The following is an 18,669-nucleotide window of genomic DNA, read 5'->3' as shown; positions in this document are numbered from 1 at the left end:
ATCTGCATTGACCCTTCTATTTTATTAAATGTTTTGCTCTCTATCCACACGTATACTGACACTCCAACACACACACACACACACACACACACACACACACACACACACACAATCATCATACATGCTGCTGCTGCTACTCTGTTTATTATATCTCTTGACGTCTAGTCAACTTACCCTTATATATACCCTACCACTCCAGTATCCCTGCACATTGTAAATATGGTATTGGCACTGACCCTGGAACTAACCCTGTTACATAGCTTACTTATTTTCTGGTGTTCTTATTTCTGTTTCTTGTGTGTTTTTGTCCTACTTTTATTTTAAAATGTTTTATTTTTATAGTACTACTGATATTGATTATTGCATTGCTGAGGAAGACCATTAAGAAAGGCATTTCACTGTAATTTGTGCAGTGCACTGAGTAAAAACTTAACTTGAAATAACCTTTCCAATGAAAGCTATGAAGTAAATTTTATCAACACTACTTGAATTGTTGAAAGCATAAATACCGGCAATAGAGTTTAGGTGTAACAGATGTTCCTGTCAACATGATTTTTTAAAATACTGAATAATCCTAAAGCTGGATTGTCTCAGCATGAAAGAATAACATTTTTGATGGGTTTTTCGGTATGGGGGAGGGTTTGTTAGTAGGGATTTTTGTTTTATTTCTTTCTTAGTAATACAGAATTAAGCAAAACATGATTGATCGCATACTCCAGCACAGCAGGTGACGGCATGCACCTTAAACGATTGTTTGCGGACCATCATTATAGCATAGAAGGTCTTGCTTGATCCCTTGAATTTCGGAAAGCATGTCAAATCACCACCTGGGTACCTTGGAGATTATGGAACATCTTTACATTTTATCACATTTAATAATAGTAAACAGCTAGGTTCCTTGCTCTGTCATTTGAATAGTACACAGTATATCAGTTGAAGTCGGAAGTTTTCATACACTTAGGTTGGTGTCATTAAAATTCGTTTTTCAACCACTCCACAAATTTCTTGTTAACAAACTATAGTTTTGGCAAGTCGGTGAGGACATCTACTTTGTGCATGACAAGTAATTTTTCCAAGTAATTGTTTACAGACAGATTATTTCACTTAGTTCACTGTATCACAATTCCAGTAGGTCAGAAGTTTACATACACTAAGTTGACTGTGCCTTTTAAACATCCTTGGGCGCAATTTCCAAACGTCTGAAGGTTCATCTCTACAAACAATAGTACGCAAGTATAAACACCATGGGACCACACAGCCGTCATACCGCTCAGGAAGGAGACTCGTTCTGTCTCCTAGAGATGAACGTACTTTGGTGTGAAAAGTGCAAATCAATCCCAGAACAACAGCAAAGGACCTTGTGAAGATGCTGGAGGAAACAAAAGTTTCTATATCCACAGTAGAACAAGTAATCTATCGACGTAACCTGAAGGACGCTCAGCAAGGAAGAAGCCACTGCTCCAAAACCGCCATCATAAAGCCAGACTATGGTTTGCAATTGCACATGGGGACAAAGATCGTACTTTTTGGAGAAATGTCCTCTGGTCCGAAAAATATAACTTTTTTTTGCCATAATGACCATCGTTATATTTGGAGGAAAAAGGGGGAGGCTTGCAAGCCGAAGAACACCATCCCAACCGTGAAGCACAGGGGTGGCAGCATCCTGTTGTGGCGGTGCTTTGTTGCAGGGGGGACTGGTGCACTTCACAAAATAGATGGCATAATGAGGAAAGAACAATATATCCACATAATTTAGCAACATCTCAAGACATCAGTCAGGAAGTTAAAGCTTGGTCGCAAATGGGTCTTCCAAATGACAATGACCCCAAGCATACTCCCAAAGTTGTGTCAAAATGGCTTAAAGGACAACAAAGTCAAGGTATTGGATTGGCCATCACAAAGCCCTGACCTCAATCATATAGAAAATATGTGGGCAGAACTGAAAAAGCATGTGCGAGCAAGGAGGCATACAAACCTGACTCAGTTACACCATCTCTGTCAGGAGGAATAGGACAAAATTCACTCAACTTATTGTGGGAAGCTTGTGGAAGGCTACCCAAAACGTTTGACCCAAGTTAAACAATTTAAAGGCAATTCTACCAAATACTAATTGAGTGTATGTAAAGTTCTGACCCACTGAGAATGTGATGAAAGAAATAAAAGCTGAAATAAATCATTCTCTCTCCTATTATTCTGACATTCACATTTTTAAAATAAAGTGGTGATCCTAACTGACCTAAAACATTTTTACTCTGATTAAATGTCAGGAATTGTGAAACATTTAAACTCAGTTTATTTGGCTAAGGTGTATGTAAACTTCCGACTTCAACTGTATTTAACAAGGCAAAGTTAAGTGAAAACTCCTTTGCTAATTTGGCACAATCTTTTTTTTCAGGACAGGACCGATGAGGAGAGATGTCAAGTGAGAACCACGGAACAGTGAAGGGGGACACTGCTTTGGTGATGTCTCCAACAGGCTCTGCCACACAGGGGTCTCCGGTCTCACCTTCAACTAGCAAGCCCATGCGAGAGTTGCCAGGTAAGATGGCCCTAGTTGCATAACATCAAGCGGTGCATATATCCCGTAACTCTGCTGTCTAAGCAGTCAGTGTGAGGTAAAATGACAATGCCGTTGGCCTGTGTGGTCCAATGATTAGAGCCACTGACACCGGCACATGACTTGGCATGGGTTCGAATCTGGCGAACTGCGCTTTGACTCACCACCACTATCTTCCCTGTCTTTCCAACCTCTTCACCAGCCCCACTCTTTAAAAAAAATATTATGCCAGTATTTAAATTACCCTCACCATCACAATAGTTTGATAGCAATAGCTTCCTATTCTGCTATTCTGCTTCCTATTCTGCAGAATAGCTTCCTATTCTGCCATTTTCTTTCTCTACACTGATCAAAAATACAGGATAAGTGAAGCAATATGCCAGAATCCCACTTGCCAAGAGGATTCCCACCTGTACAATTATTTTAAAGCCTAATGTATACCCTTGGTATGCAATGCAAGAATCCTACCCAACACGGGGATCATGTGTTCTTGCACCAAGTTATGACTTGCAGGGCTGCAAATGTCTTTTGCTATTTTGCGACGCTACATGTAGTTCTTCCATGCGTACATACAGTGCCTTCAGAAAATATTCATATCTCTTGATTTATTCCATATTTTGTTGTTATAGCCTGAATACAAAGTTGATTAAATATATTTTTTAAAATATCACATCTACACACAATACCCCATAATAACTAAGTGAAAAAATGTTTTTTAAATGTTGCTAATTTATTGAAAATTAAATATAGAAATATCTAATTTACATAAGTATTCACACCGCTGAGTCATTACTTTGCAGAACCGCCTTTGGCAGCGATTGCAGCTGTCAGTCTTTCAGGATAAGACTCCAAACCTATTTTCAAAATTCTTCAAGCGCTGTCAAATTGGTTGTTGATCATTGCTAGACAACCATTTTCAGGTCTTGCCATAGAATTTCAAGTAGATTTAAGTCAAAACTGTAACTCGGCCACTGTCTTCTTGGTAAGCAACGCCAGTGTAGATTGTTTTAGGTTATTGTCCTGCTGTGAATTCATCTCCCAGTTCTGGTGGAAAGCACACTGAACCAAGATTTCCTCTAGGATTTTGCCTGTGCTTAGCTCTATTCCGTTTATTTTTGTATCCTGAAAAACTCCACAGTCCTTAATGATTACAAGCATACCTATAACATGATGCAGTCACCACTATGCTTGAAAATATGGAGAGTGGTACTCTAATGTGTTGTATTGGATTTGCCCCAAACATGACACTTTGTATTCAGGACAAGAAGTTAATTGCTTTGCCACATTTTCTTTGCTGTATTACTTTAGTGCCTTGTTGCAAATAGGATGCATGTTTTAGAATATGTGTATTCTGTACAGGGTTCCTTCTTTTCACTCTGTCAATTAGGTTAGTATTGTGGAGCAACTACAGTCTTGATCCATACTCAGTTGTCTCCCGTCACAGCCATTACACTTGGTAACGGTTTTAAAATCACCATTGGCCTTGTGAAATCCTTGAGGGGTTTCCTTCCTCCCCGGCAACTGATTTAAGAAGGATGCCTGTATCTGAGTGTATTGATACACCATCCAAAGAATAATTCATAACTTCACCATGCTCAAAGGGATATTTAATATCTGCTTTTTAATATTTATTTTTTTACCCAATCTACCAATGGGTGCCCTTCTTTGTGAGGCATTGGAAAACCTCCCTTTGTGGTTGAATCTGTGTTTGAAATTCACTGCTCGACTGAAGGACCTTACAATTATCTGTATGTGTGGGGTACAGAGATGAGGTAGTCATTCATAAATCACATTAAACACTATTATTGCACACAGAGTGAGTCCATGCTACTTATTTTGTGACTTGTTAAGCACACTTTTACTCCTGAACTTATTTAGGGTTCCCATAACAAAGTGTTTGATTACTTATTGACTCAAGACGTTTCAGCTTTTCATTTTGTATTAATTTGAAAAACATTGCAGTGGTGTTGTTAGAGAGGGGTAAAGATAAAGATTTTGTTTGGGAGCCAGACAAGTATTAACCCTGCCGAAAGGAAAAGAGTAGGATAGAGTACCACTACTAGACCGACACACATCAGCAGAAGAGACTGCCTAGAGTGTAGTCTGTTTGCCAGGTAGCCAGTGGAGAGAAAAGATGAGACACCATATAAAACACATCACAGCACAGGGGGAACCCAACCAATAATAATGGCTGAGCAATTTAATGGCAACTTCATAGAAACAATTTACAAGAAAGAACCCAGTCATCAACATTAGAGGATTTGCAATAATCTGTATTATCACCCAGTGGAGGAGTGCAGAGGATATGAATTTGGGGGGGTGTTCATAGACCAAACAAAGGCCTTAAAATGTCCAAAAACATCTTGGCCACATGTCAATAGTATCACCCCACATCAATACAGTTCAAATAGCAATACACCATAAACTTGCAAGCAACCTCCCATTTACCTACAATGTAAACCCAAATACTTCTGGCAGGGCAATAATAGTCCAGCGACACTGAACATCAAAGGGAAGCGCATTGGAGAGAAAAAAGTCTGCTGCAGTGTAAAGCACTGGAACGATAGAGGGGGGTGTCTTAGTGCAACGGCAAGCTTGAAGTCAACAGCTGTCTGTCTGTCTGGTTTTTGTTTGTTTGTATACTAATCCATGCGATCAATAACTGGTGCGGTCCCAAAAGATTTAGAGCGGTAACACCGACGATCGAGTTAAACACTTTTACAAACTCGGCACGCTGAAAATAAACAAGACTTCTGCAGCATTGCACACCCTGATCAAACTGCCTCGCCAACCGAAAGCTCCCTCCCAGAAAGCCGGAAGAGCTCTCTTTGTTTCCTCCTTTCTGACTGCTGATGCGCTCTTAAAGTGGTAGCACATGGTGGAAGCTATGTGCAGGATTTCGCCCCAACATAATTCCACTTTGACATTTTTGGGGTATTGTGTGTAAGCCAGTGACAAAAAAAAAAAATGTAATCCATTTCAAATATAGGCTGTAACGCAACATAATGTGGAAAATGTCAAGGTGCAATACTTTCTGAAGGCATATACGTAGGGTATACATGAGGCTTAAGATCAGTGCTTAGGAAGGAAAGGATACTGGCTTTGTCTATGTTGACTTGCTACTTACATGTGAGAAGAACCAGACTGAAGATAGATGTGACCTTTCTGACGCCTTTCCTGTGCAGACGAGCTCGTCCAGGCCGGCTGGTCGAAATGCTGGAGCAAGCGGGAGAATCGGCCCTACTGGTTCAACCGCTTCACCAATCAGTCGATGTGGGAGATGCCAGTCCTGGGGCAGCATGATGTCATTGTGAGTGCAAAATGGTTATAGCTTCTTGATTTGGGACAGAGGGAAAAATAATTGTTCTCTTTATTTCTGTTCTTAGTACCTCACGCTCTCTTTTTTTTCCAGTAACTGTCTCTTCATGGAACTTGGTCTGAACCTTATCAACATCACTCTTCTCCAGCAGTTTTCTAACGGGGCAGCTGCCCTGTTTGTTCCTGTCTTTGTAGTCCGACCCGCTGGGTTTGAATGCTGCCTCGGTGGAGGGGGCAGGTGACGCCGGCGTGGGCAACGGGCAGCGCAAGAGACGCCTGTCGGAGGAGGCCGCCCAGGGTGGTCTTAACAGCTTCAAGAGGCCCAAGGTGAGTCATTGAGCAGGACACGTTTCTTCGTCAATGCCGCAAAATGTTACAAGTGTGACAATTTTCATGCCTCTATACCAGTGACTCTTTTTGTGAGCTTATCTCCTGGACTACACTGTGCTGTCTCTTATATTTGACAGCAGGAAATTAATGTTTAAACAGGATAATATGGTGTGCCCCTTGTCTCTGTAGATTGTTTTAAACTGTTTTTAAATTGGAATATTTCCTCTGTCACTCTAATCCAATATGTGACTGTGTTATTGACAGATTGAGATTGGTATACCTGTAACCCCAACAACCCCCACAGTGCCCATCTCACCCGTTACCCCCAGGGCAAAGCCGTGGAACTCTACCACTGGCACAGAGAACAAGCCAGGTCAGCCGGCATCGGCCCTATACCGTCCCACCATGTAAGTACAGCCACACATCAGTCACTGAAATCGAAATGTAGACATCCCATCGCCCCATGTCCATTTCAACTGATAAAAATGTAAATTAAAATGACTACTACCATGGTGTATGGACTCAGATCTTCATCCTAACAGGTAATTTGCCAGTTTTTGGTACGGTTTCTCGGACGCAGGTTGACGTTTATTGGGATGAGTGTTGTCCTTAAGGCAGAACTGAGCAAAAAAAAAAAGTTTTTCCCCGCTTGATGGACCAACTGCTATGTCAAAATTGGCTATAATGTAAAAATTCATGAAAACCAACATTATTGTTTTAATTTAAGTTTAGGCATTAGAGTTTGGTTTAAAGTCAGATTGTATGACTTTGTGGCTGTGCCAGCTAGTGACCACTCTGCAGAGCTCCCTCCAGAACAAGATTAATGACAAAAAAAGCTAACCTGCTTCTCAAAGTTTAGTAGTCCTGGGTTAAAAAGCTATTTCGATGGTGATTCTCCATTGACCATGCTTTTTATTACCATGCTTTATATTTATTATTATTATAGAATAATATGCTGATCTGCTTGTGTTTCTATAAATATTTGTGTAGCCTATAGTTCACTACAGTCAGAGTGTGAATTACACCGTGACATAACACATTTGTTATGGACATAATAATAAAGACTTAATTTAACAGTAAAAATGTATTGCCTTTTAATGTGTCATGAACATTACCAGTCATGATGCTTTCATCTGATTGTCAGACAAATAGCTTCAAAGCGTAGGCTACCTGTGCATGTTCGTCCACTCCAAAATAATCCAAACAGTGCAATGCATGTATACTCGTGCCATTTGATGAATGGAAATAGACATCTGTTACAAAACACCAAAAAGTGTGCCTAATGACATTCAGTGGTTGCTCTTGATTAGGCCTAAATTAATTGATACAATTTCCTGAGAAAGTTACCTTTTTGGTAGCCTGAAATGGGAATAAAACTGTCCCGGGAAAAATGGGATGGTTAATGTTTACTAGACTAGGCTGCAATGTGTAGGTAGGCCTATGACCACGAACTTCAAATAAGCCTACCTGTAGCCAGTGATGTAGTGGTAAAATAAAAAAGTTGGTTGAACTCTGATTACCGGTCACAGTGGAGAAAAAAACCCACTTCCTATACTTTCAATTAGGGTTGGACGGTATCTTGATTTTCATCTAGCATATCTTTCATATATAGTGGGGAGGACAAGTATTTGATACACTGCCGATTTTGCAGGTTTTTCTACTTACAAAGCATGTAGAGGTCTGTAATTTTTATCATAGGTACACTTCAACTCTAAAACAAAAATCCAGAAAATCACATTGTATGATTTTTAAGTAATTAATTAGCATTTTGTTGCATGACATAAGTATTTGATACATCAGAAAAGCAGAACTTAATATTTGGTACAGAAACCTTTGTTTGCAATTATAGAGATCATACGTTTCCTGTAGTTCTTGACCAGGTTTGCACACACTGCAGCAGGGATTTTGGCCCACTCGTCCATACAGACCTTCTCCAGATCCTTCAGGTTTCGGGGCTGTCGCTGGGCAATACAGACTTTCAGCTCCCTCCAGGACCTTGAGATGCTTCTTACGGAGCCACTCCTTAGTTGCCCTGGCTGTGTGTTTCGGGTCGTTGTCATGCTGGAAGACCCAGCCACGACCCATCTTCAACGCTCTTACTGAGGGAAGGAGGTTGTTGGCCAAGATCTCGCGATACATGGCCCCATCCATCCTCCCCTCAATATGGTGCAGTCATCCTGTCAGGCATCCCCAAAGAATGATGTTTCTACCTCCATGCTTCACGGTTGGGATGGTGTTCTTGGGGTTGTACTCATCCTTCTTCTTCCTCCAAACACGGCGAGTGGAGTTTAGACCAAAAAGCTCTATTTTTGTCTCATCATACCACATGACCTTCTCCCATTCCTCCTCTGGATCATCCAGATCACCTGGTCAAGAACTACAGGAAACGTATGATCTCTATAATTGCAAACAAAGGTTTCTGTACCAAATATTAAGTTCTGCTTTTCTGATGTATCAAATACTTATGTCATGCAACAAAATGCTAATTAATTACTTAAAAATCATACAATGTGATTTTCTGGATTTTTGTTTTAGAGTTGAAGCTTCAGACGGGCCTGGGCATGCGCTGGCTTGAGCAGGGGGACATTGCGTGCGCTGCAGGATTTTAATCCATGACGGCGTAGTGTGTTACGAATGGTTTTCTTTGAGACTGTGGTCCCAGCTCTTCAGGTCATTGACCAGGTCCTGCCGTGTAGTTCTGGGGTGATCCCTCACCTTCCTCATTATAATTGATGCCCCACAAGGTGAGATCTTGCATGGAGCCCCAGACCAAGGGTGATTGACCCTCATCTTGAACTTCTTCCATTTTCTAATAATTGCACCAACAGTTGTTGCCTTCTCACCACGCTGCTTGCCTATTGTCCTGTAGCCCATTCCATCCTTGTGCAGGTCTACAATTTTATCCCTGATGTCTTTACACAACTCTCTGGTCTTGGCCATTGTGGAGAGGTTGGAGTCTGTTTGATTGAGTGTGTGGACAGGTGTCTTTTATACAGGTAACGAGTTCAAACAGGTGCAGTTAATACAGGTAATGAGTGGAGAACAGGAGGGCTTCTTAAAGAAAAACGAACAGGTCTGTGAGAGCTGCAATTCTTACTGGTTGGTAGATGATCAAATACTTATGTCATGCAATAAAATGCAAATCAATTACTTAAAAATCATACAATGTGATTTTCTGGATTTTTGTTTTAGATTCCGCCTCTCACAGTTGAAGTGTACCTATGATAAAAATGACAGACCTCTACATGCTTTGTAAGTAGGAAACACTGCCGATTTTGCAGGTTATCAAATACTTGTTCTCCCCACTGTATCTTCATTAAGAAATGTAACTGGCTACATTCTTTCTATGATAGGCCTAAACATTAGAAATATGATGGCCATGCATCGTTCTTTGCAAAAAAAGCTCAGCATTCAACACCATAGTACCCTCCAAGCTCATCATTAAGCTTAAGTCCCCGCCCGGTGAAACTGGGTCCTGGACTTCCTGAATGGCCGCCCCCAGGTGGTGAGGTAGGAACAAAACACCTCCACTTTGCTGATCCTCAACACTGGGGCCCCTTAAGGATGCGTGCTCAGCCCCCTCATGTACTCCGGCCTGATTACCAACAATGACGAGACCGCCTATAGGGTGGAGGTGAGGGCCCTGGGAGTGTGTTGCCAGGTAAATAACCTCTCACTCAACGTCAACATACAAAGGAGATGATTGTGGACCCCCCTTACACATCGATGGGACCGCAGTGGACAAGGTGGATAGTTTTAAGTTCATCGGCATACACAACACTGACAAACTGAAATGGTCCACCCACACAGACAGTGTGGTGAAGAAAGCGCATCAGCGACTCTTCAACCACAGGAGGCTGAAGAAATTTGTCTTGTCACCTAAAACCCTCAAACTTTTACAGATTCAGTTGAGAGCATCCTGTTGGGCTGTTTCACCGCCTGGTACGGAAACTGCACCACCCACAACCGCAGGACTCTCCAGAGTCACCCTGTGCGGTCTGCCCAACGCATCATCGGGGACAAACTACCTGTCCTCCAGGACACCTACAGCACCCGATGTCACAGGAAAGCCAAAAAGATCATCAAGGACAACAACCACCCGAGCCACTGCTTGTTCACCTCACTATCATCCAGAAGGTGAGGTCAGTACAGGTGCATCAAAGCTGGGACCAAGAAGCTGTTTGCAGTCTATCGCAAGGCCAGACTGTTAAATTGCACATTAGAGGCTGCTGCCCTATATACATGGACTTGAAATCACTGGCCACTTTAATAATGGAACACTAGTCACTTTAATAATGTTTACATATTTTGCATTGCTCATCTCATATGTATATACTGTATCCTATCCTATTTTACTGTATCTTAGTCTATGCCACTCTGACATTGCTCGTTCATATATTTAACATATTCTAATTCCTTTACTTTAGATTGTGTGTTTTGTTAGATATTACTACACTGTTGGCGCTAGAAACACAAGCATTTCACTACACCCGCAATAACATCTGCTTAACACGTACAGTTTAAGTCGGAAGTTTACATACACTGAGGTTGGATGCATTAACCCGTTTTTCAACAACTCCACAAATTTCTTGTTAACAAACTATGGTTTTGGCAAGTCAGTTAGGACATCTACTTTGTGCATGACACAAGTAATTTTTCCAACAATTGTTTACAGACAGAATATTTCATAATTATAATTCACTATCACAATTCCAGTGGGTCAGAAGTTTACATACACTAAGTTGACTGCCTTTAAACAGCTTGGAAAATTCCAGCAAATTATGTAATGGCTTTAGAAGCCTCTGATAGGCTAATTGATATCATTTGAGTCAATTGGAGGTGTATCTGTGGATATATTTCAAGGGCTACCTTCAAACTCAGTGCCTCTTTGCTTGACATCATGGGGAAAATCAAAAGAAATCAGCCAAGACCTCAGAAAAAGAACTGTAGACCTCCACAAGTCTGGTTCATTCTTGGGAGAAATTTCCAAACGCCTGAAGGTACCACATTCATCTGTACAAAAAATAGTATGCATGTATAAACACTATGGGACCATGCAGCCGTCATACCGCTCAGGAAGAAGACCTGTTCTGTCTCCTAGAGATGAATATACTTTGGTGTGAAAAGTGCAAATCAATCCCAGAACAACAGCAAAGGACTTTGTGAAGATGCTGGAGGAAACGGGTACAAAAGTATCTATATCCACAGTAAAACAAATCCTATATCAACATAACCTGAAAGGCTGCTCAGCAAGGAAGAAGACACTGCTCCAAAACCGCCATAAAAAAGCCAGACTATGGTTTGCAACTGCACAGGAGGGACTGGTGCACTTCACAAAATAGATGGCATCACGATCAAATTGTGGATATACTGAAGCAACATTTCAAGACATCAGTCAGGAAGTTAAAGCTTGGTTGCAAATGGGTCTTCCAAATGGACAATGACCCCAAACATACTTCCAACGTTGTGTCAAAATGGCTTAAGGCCAACAAAGTCAAGGTATTGGATTGGCCATCACAAAGCCCTGACCTCAATCCCATAGAAAATTTGTGGGCAGAACTGAAAAAGTGTTCTGTCACAACTTATTGTGGGAAGCTTGTGGAAGGCTACCCACAACGTTTGACCCAAGTTAAACAATTTAAAGGCAATGTTACCAAATACTAATTGAGTGTATGTAAGGTTCTGACCCACTGGGAATGTGATGAAAGAAATAAAAGCTGAAATAAATAATTCTCTCTGCTATTATTCTGACATTTCACATTCTTAAAATAAAGTGGTGATCCTAACTGACCTAAAACAAGGTATTTTTACTAGATTAAATGTCAGGAATTGTGAAACACTTGAGTTAAAATGTATTTGACTAAGGTGTATGTAAACCTCCGACTTCAACTGTATGTACAGTGCCTTGCGAAAGTATTCGGCCCCCTTGAACTTTGCAACCTTTTGCCACATTTCAGGCTTCAAACATAAAGATATAAAACTGTATTTTTTTGTGAAGAATCAACAAGTGGGACACAATCATGAAGTGGAACGACATTTATTGGATATTTCAAACTTTTTTAACAAATCAAAAACTGAAAAATTGGGCGTGCAAAATTATTCAGCCCCCTTAAGTTAATACTTTGTAGCGCCACCTTTTGCTGCGATTACAGCTGTAAGTCGCTTGGGGTATGTCTCTATCAGTTTTGCACATCGAGAGACTGAAATTTTTTCCCATTCATCCTTGCAAAACAGCTCGAGCTCAGTGAGGTTGGATGGAGAGCATTTGTGAACAGCAGTTTTCAGTTCTTTCCACAGATTCCCGCGCAGCCCAGTCAAAACTGTTCGCTGCTCTGGCCCCCCAATGGTGGAACAAACTCCCTCACGACGCCAGGACAGCGGAGTCAATCACCACCTTCCGGAGACACCTGAAACCCCACCTCTTTCAGGAATACCTAGGATAGGATAAAGTAATCCTTCTCACCCCCCTTAAAAGATTTAGATGCACTATTGTAAAGTGGCTGTTCCACTGGATGTCTTAAGGTGAACGCACCAATTTGTAAGTCGCTCTGGATAAGAGCGTCTGCTAAATGACTTAAATGTAAATGTAGATTCTCGATTGGATTCAGGTCTGGACTTTGACTTGGCCATTCTAACACCTGGATATGTTTATTTTTGAACCATTCCATTGTAGATTTTGCTTTATGTTTTGGATCATTGTCTTGTTGGAAGACAAATCTCCGTCCCAGTCTCAGGTCTTTTCCAGACTCCATCAGGTTTTCTTCCAGAATGGTCCTGGATGATTTGGGTTTAATGGCACAGGCCATCCCAGCCATCCATCTTCCCAGACATTTTAACCATCTTCCTGTCCCTGCTGAAGAAAAGCAGGCCCAAACCATGATGCTGCCACCACCATGTTTGACAGTGGGGATGATGTGTTCAGGGTGATGAGCTGTGTTGGCAGTTTTATGCCAAACATAACGCCGAGGTTGCATTGTTGACAAAAAGTTCAATTTTGGTTTCATCTGACCAGAGCACCTTCTTCCACATGTTTGGTGTGTCTCCCAGGTGGCTTGTGGCAAACTTTAAACAACACTAGGATATCTTTAAGAAATGGCCTATGGATATCTTTAAGCCCTGGAATGGCTTTCTGGTGAGACTCTTCCATAAGGAGGCAGATTTGTGCAATATAGGAGCGACTGATTGTTGTCCTATGGACAGAGTCTCCCACCTCAGCTGTAGATCTCTGCAGTTCATCCAGAGTGATCATGGGCCTCTTGGCTGCATCTCTGATCAGTCTTCTCCTTGTTTGGATGAGCTGAAAGTTTAGAGGGACGGCCAGGTCTTGGTTCAGATTTACAGTGGTCTGATACTCCTTCCATTTCAATATTATCGCTCTCTTGACAGTGCTCCTTGGGATGTTTAAAGCTTGGGAAATCTTTTCTGTATACAAATAGGGTCCGGGCTTTAAACTTCTTCACAACAGTATCTGGAGAGAGAGGGGAGAAAGAGGTCAGACCTGCTTGGTGTGTTCCTTGTTCTTCAAAATGATGCTCATCTGCGCTTCAAGGGACCTCTGAGACTATCACAGTGCAGGTGCATTTATACGGAGACTTGATTACACACAGGTGGATTGTATTTATCATCATTAGTCATTTAGGTCAACATTGGATCATTCAGAGATCCTCACTGAACTTCTGGAGAGAGTTTGCTGCACTGAAAGTAAAGGGGCTGAATATTTTTGCACGCCCAATTTTTTAGTTTTTGATTAAAAAAGTTTGAAATATCCAATAAATGTTGTTCCACTTCAGGATTGTGTCCCACTTGTTGTTGATTCTTCACAAAAAATACAGTTTTAAATGTGGCAAAAGGTCGCAAAGTTCAAGGGGGCCGAATACTTTCGCAAGGCACTGTATATGTTAGGTAAGGCTAAATCCGTAAACATGGGCACCCCATAGACATTATCCTGACCAACTTGCCCTTCAAATACACCTCCGCTGTTTTCAATCAGGATCTCAGCGATCACTGCCTCATTGCCTGTATCTTCTATGGGTCCGCGGTCAAACGACCACCCCTCATCACTGTCAAACGCTCCCTAAAACACTTCTGCGAGCAGGCTTTTCAAATCGACCTGGCCCTGGTATCCTGGAAGGATATTGACCTCATCCCGTCAGTCGAGGATGCCTGGTCATTCTTTAGAAGTAATTTCCTCACCATCTTAGATAAGCATGCCCCGTTCAAAAATGCAGAACTAAGAACAGATATAGTCCTTGGTACACCCCAGACCTGACTGCCCTTGACCAGCACAAGAACATCCTGTGGCGGACTGCAATGGCATCGAATAGTCCCCACGATATGCAACTGTTCAGGGAAGTCAGGAACCAATACACACAGTCAGTCAGGAAAGCAAAGGCTAGCTTTTTCAAGCAGAAATTCGCATCCTGTAGCTCTAACTCCAAAAAGTTTTGGGACACTGTAAAGTCCATGGAGAACAAGAGCACCTCCTCCCAGCTGCCCACTGCACTGAGGCTAGGTAACATGGTCACCACTGATAAATCCACGATAATTGAACATTTCAATAAGCATTTCTCAACGGCTGGCATTGCCTTCCTCCTGGCTACTCCAACCTCGGCCAACAGTTCCATCCCCCCCCCCTGCAGCTACTCGCCCAAGCCTCCCCAGCTTCTCCTTCACCCATATCCAGACAGCAGATGTTCTGAAAGAGCTGCAAAACATGGACCCGTACAGGTTTTGCAGACAATCTGGGCTAGGCAATCTGGACCCTCTCTTTCTAAAACTATCTACCACCATTGTTGCAACCTCTATTACCAACCTGTTCAAACTCTCTTTCGTATCGTCCAAGATCCCTAAAGATTGGAAAGCTGCCGCGGTCATCCCCCTTTTCAAAGACACCCTAGACCCAAACCTGTTACAGACCTATATCCATCCTGCTCTGCCTATCTAAAGTCTTCAAAAGCCAAGTTAATAAACAGATCACTGACCTTTTAGAATCCCACCGTTCCTTCTCCGCTGTGCAATCCGGCTTCCGAGCCGGTCACGGGTGCACCTCAGCCACGCTCAAGGTACAAAACAATATCATAACCGCCATCGATAAAAGACAGTACTGTGCAGCCGTCTTCATCGACCTGGCCAAGGCCTTCGACTCTGTCAATCACAGTATTCTTATCGGCAGACTCAATGGCCTTGGTTTTTCTAATGATTGGCTCGCCTGGTTTACCACCTACTTTGCAGACAGTTTTCAGTGTGTCAAATTGGAGGGCATGTTGTCCGGACCTCTGGCAGTCTCTATGGGGGTACCAGAGGGTTCAATTCTCGGGCCGACTCTTTTCTCTGTATATATCAATGATTTCGCTCTTGCTGCGGGCGATTCCCTGATCCACCTCTACACAGACGACACCATTCTGTATACTTCTGGCCCTTCCTTGGACACTGTGCTAACTAACCTCCAAACGAGCTTCAATCCCATGTAACACTCCTTCCGTGGCCCCCAACTGCTCTTAAACGCTAGTAAAACCAAATGCATGCTTTTCAACCGTTCGCTGCCCGCAACCCGCCCGCCCGACTAGCATCACCACCCTGGACGGTTCCGACCTAGAATATGTGGACAACTATAAATACCTAGGTGTCTGGCTAGACTGTAAACTCTCCAGACTCATATTAAACATCTTCAATCCAAAATCAAATCTAGAATCAGCTTTCTATTTCGCAACAAGCCTCCTTCACTCACACTGCCAAACTTACCCTAGTAAAACGGACATTCATACCGATCCTCGACTTCGGCGATGTCATCTACAAAATAGCTTCCAACACTCTACTCAGCAAACTGGATGCAGTCTATCACAGTGCCATCCGTTTTACCAAATCACCGTATACCACCCACCACTGCGACCTGTATGCACTTGTCGGCTGGCCCTCGCTACAAATTCGTCGCCAGACCCACTGGCTCCAGGTCATCTAGAAGTCTATGCTAGGTAAAGCTCTGCCTTATCTCAGTTCACTGGTCACGATAACAACACCCACCCGTAGCACACGTTCCAGCAGGTATATCTCACTGATCACCCCCAAAGCCAACACCTTATTTGGCCGCCTTTCCTTCCAGTTCTCTGCTGCCAGTGACTGGAACGAATTTTAAAAATCGCTGACGTTGGAGACTTTTATTTCCCTCACCAACTTTAAACATCAACTATCTGAGCAGCTAACCAATCACTGCAGCTGTACATAGTCCATCTGAAATAGCCCACCCAATCTACCTACCTCATCCCCATACTGTTTTTATTTGATTTACTTTTCTGCTCTTTTGCACACCGGTATCTCTACTTGCATATCATCATCTGCTCATTTATTACTCCAGTGTTGATCTGCTAAATTGTAATTATTCGCTCCTATTTATTGCCTACCTCCTCATGCCTTTTGCACACACTGTATATAGACTTTGTTTTTTCTACTGTGTCATTGACTTGTTTATTGTGTTACTGGCTTGTTTATTGTTTACTCCATATGTAACTGTGTTGTCTGTGTCACTCTGCTTTGCTTTGTCTTGGCCAGGTCGCAGTTGCAAATAAGAACTTGTTCTCAACTAGCCTACCTGGTTAAATAAAGGTGAAATTTAAAAAAAAATAATCAAATAAAATGGCTGCAGTCAGTTAGTTGTAATTTCGGATAGAGCAAACATTTAACTACATGTTAACTACACGTGACAACTCCGCCTTTCCTATTCATATATAATTTAACCAAAAATCAATTTTAAAAAAACATTCCAGAAAGATATATATATGTTTTTATCAATTTGTATGTTTGAGTTTAACCTTAATATTTGTTCTGTCTTTTCTCGGGGATGAAACTGGAATTGCAACCAGCTTTGTTATGGCTTGTTTTTTGCTTTTTAATTATAATTTTTTTGAAAATGGTTTGAAAAAGGACAGTTTTGAACAATGGGTGAGCCATTCTTACTAATCTACTGGAGAACTAGTTTGAGTTTAAGTATATCTTTTGTATGACTGATGCTTTTAGTGAACGGTTTAATGCTTGAATATTTAATCAGTTCTGCCCCCCAAACTCATATTCATTATATAAATTAGCACGTTTAATTTTGTCTGGCTTGCCGTTCTTAATAAAGGAAAATGTATTTTTGCTCATATCATTTTATAAACAAATCATTTGGCGAAGGCAGGGCCATAAAATGGGTAAACTGACATATGACTAAATAATTAATCAGGGTGATTTTTCTACAAATAGACAGGTATTTATCTTTCCATGGTAGTAAGCAAGATCATATCTATTTTTGTCAACTTTCTATTGAAATTTGTTGTGAGTTAATTTCTTTCTTTTGGGATATGAATACTGAGTATGTCTGTCATTGTTGCTATTTTAGAATATACTGGGACCTGGACATTCAGACTAACGCAGTGATCAGAGAGCGAGCCCCCGCCAACCATCTACCTCCCCACCCGGAGATTGAGCTCCAACGCGCCCAGCTCACCACCAAGCTACGACAGCACTACCAAGAGCTCTGCTACCAACGAGAAGGTGAATTACCCACACAGCTGGCGTTGTCAAGTCAACCTTTAAAAAATTATTGCTTTTCTTACCTTTTTAATGGCTTACTTTTCAAGGTGCCTCCCCATTATGCTGTCAGATGTTTGCTTTCTAGATGAGCTTGAGGTGTCTGTCTGAAAACAGTTCTGAGGTGTCACTTTAAAAAAATAAAAATTATACAACGCTCAGCATTTTGTTAAGCCATTGTTGTCACTCACCACCCCTGGTCCTGGAGTGCCATAGGGTGAGCAAAATTTTAATCCAGCCCAGGGTCATAATAATAATAATTAGGCACCAAACAGCAGACAATGGACTGAAATCGAGGACCTTGCTGAACTTTTCTAATAAGCAACGCTCATTTCATTTTACGTTGTGAAATGGATTCAAATGTTTTCCCTAATTTATGCCCTGGTGAACACAACTCCGGTGTTCCTATACTCGGCTGACGTCAACCCTGATGATAAATGGCCTTTCCCCCCCTCTAATAGGTATCGAGCCCCCACGGGAGTCTTTCAACCGCTGGCTGCTGGAGCGCAAGGTGCTGGACAAAGGGCCTGACCCCCTACTGCCCAGCGATTGTGACCCCATCATCTCCCGGTCCATGTTCAGAGAGGTCATGAACGACATACCCATCAGGTCAGTGGAAAAGGGAATATGTACCCGTCCTGGCTTCAAATCTGTGCTTGATTGATCTTTCCTGGCGCAAAGGAATCAATGGAATAGACCCACAACTGCAAACCCCGCCCATCGGACACACCATGCTGGCTCAATCAAACACTCAAAGTATTTGAAAGATGTCAAATATAATATTTGAACGAAGACCTGTACATACCAATTATACTATATTCTTTAATTAACGTCTGTATGGCTTGATTCAATACAGTAAATTAAGTTGTCTGATGTTGCACAAGGAGCTAGTGGAAAATGAG

The 18,669-nt window shown here is 41.9% G+C and overlaps 1 protein-coding gene across 2 annotated transcripts in view; it reads left to right on the top strand.

Annotated features, from left to right (window-relative positions):
- Positions 1-2,399: 2,399 nt before the first annotated feature.
- The window catches only part of LOC115142850 (mRNA (2'-O-methyladenosine-N(6)-)-methyltransferase-like), a 43,552-nt gene continuing 27,282 nt past the window's right edge, over positions 2,400-18,669 (top strand). For both annotated transcript variants that reach the window (XR_010458778.1, XM_065001664.1), the window contains exons 1-6: positions 2,400-2,539; positions 5,743-5,867; positions 6,071-6,202; positions 6,470-6,612; positions 17,577-17,731; positions 18,229-18,376. Coding sequence is in view for 1 of the 2 variants with exons in the window: in XM_065001664.1 (XP_064857736.1) it covers positions 2,416-2,539; positions 5,743-5,867; positions 6,071-6,202; positions 6,470-6,612; positions 17,577-17,731; positions 18,229-18,376 (827 nt within the window). In the remaining variant the exon portion in view is untranslated. The remainder of the gene's footprint in view (positions 2,540-5,742; positions 5,868-6,070; positions 6,203-6,469; positions 6,613-17,576; positions 17,732-18,228; positions 18,377-18,669) is intronic.

The sequence above is a fragment of the Oncorhynchus nerka genome, linkage group LG15 (genome assembly GCF_034236695.1).
Source record: "Oncorhynchus nerka isolate Pitt River linkage group LG15, Oner_Uvic_2.0, whole genome shotgun sequence".
Taxonomy (NCBI): domain Eukaryota; kingdom Metazoa; phylum Chordata; class Actinopteri; order Salmoniformes; family Salmonidae; genus Oncorhynchus; species Oncorhynchus nerka.
The sequence above is the reverse complement of the archived record's forward strand: the minus strand, read 5'-3'. Positions and strand labels throughout refer to the sequence as shown.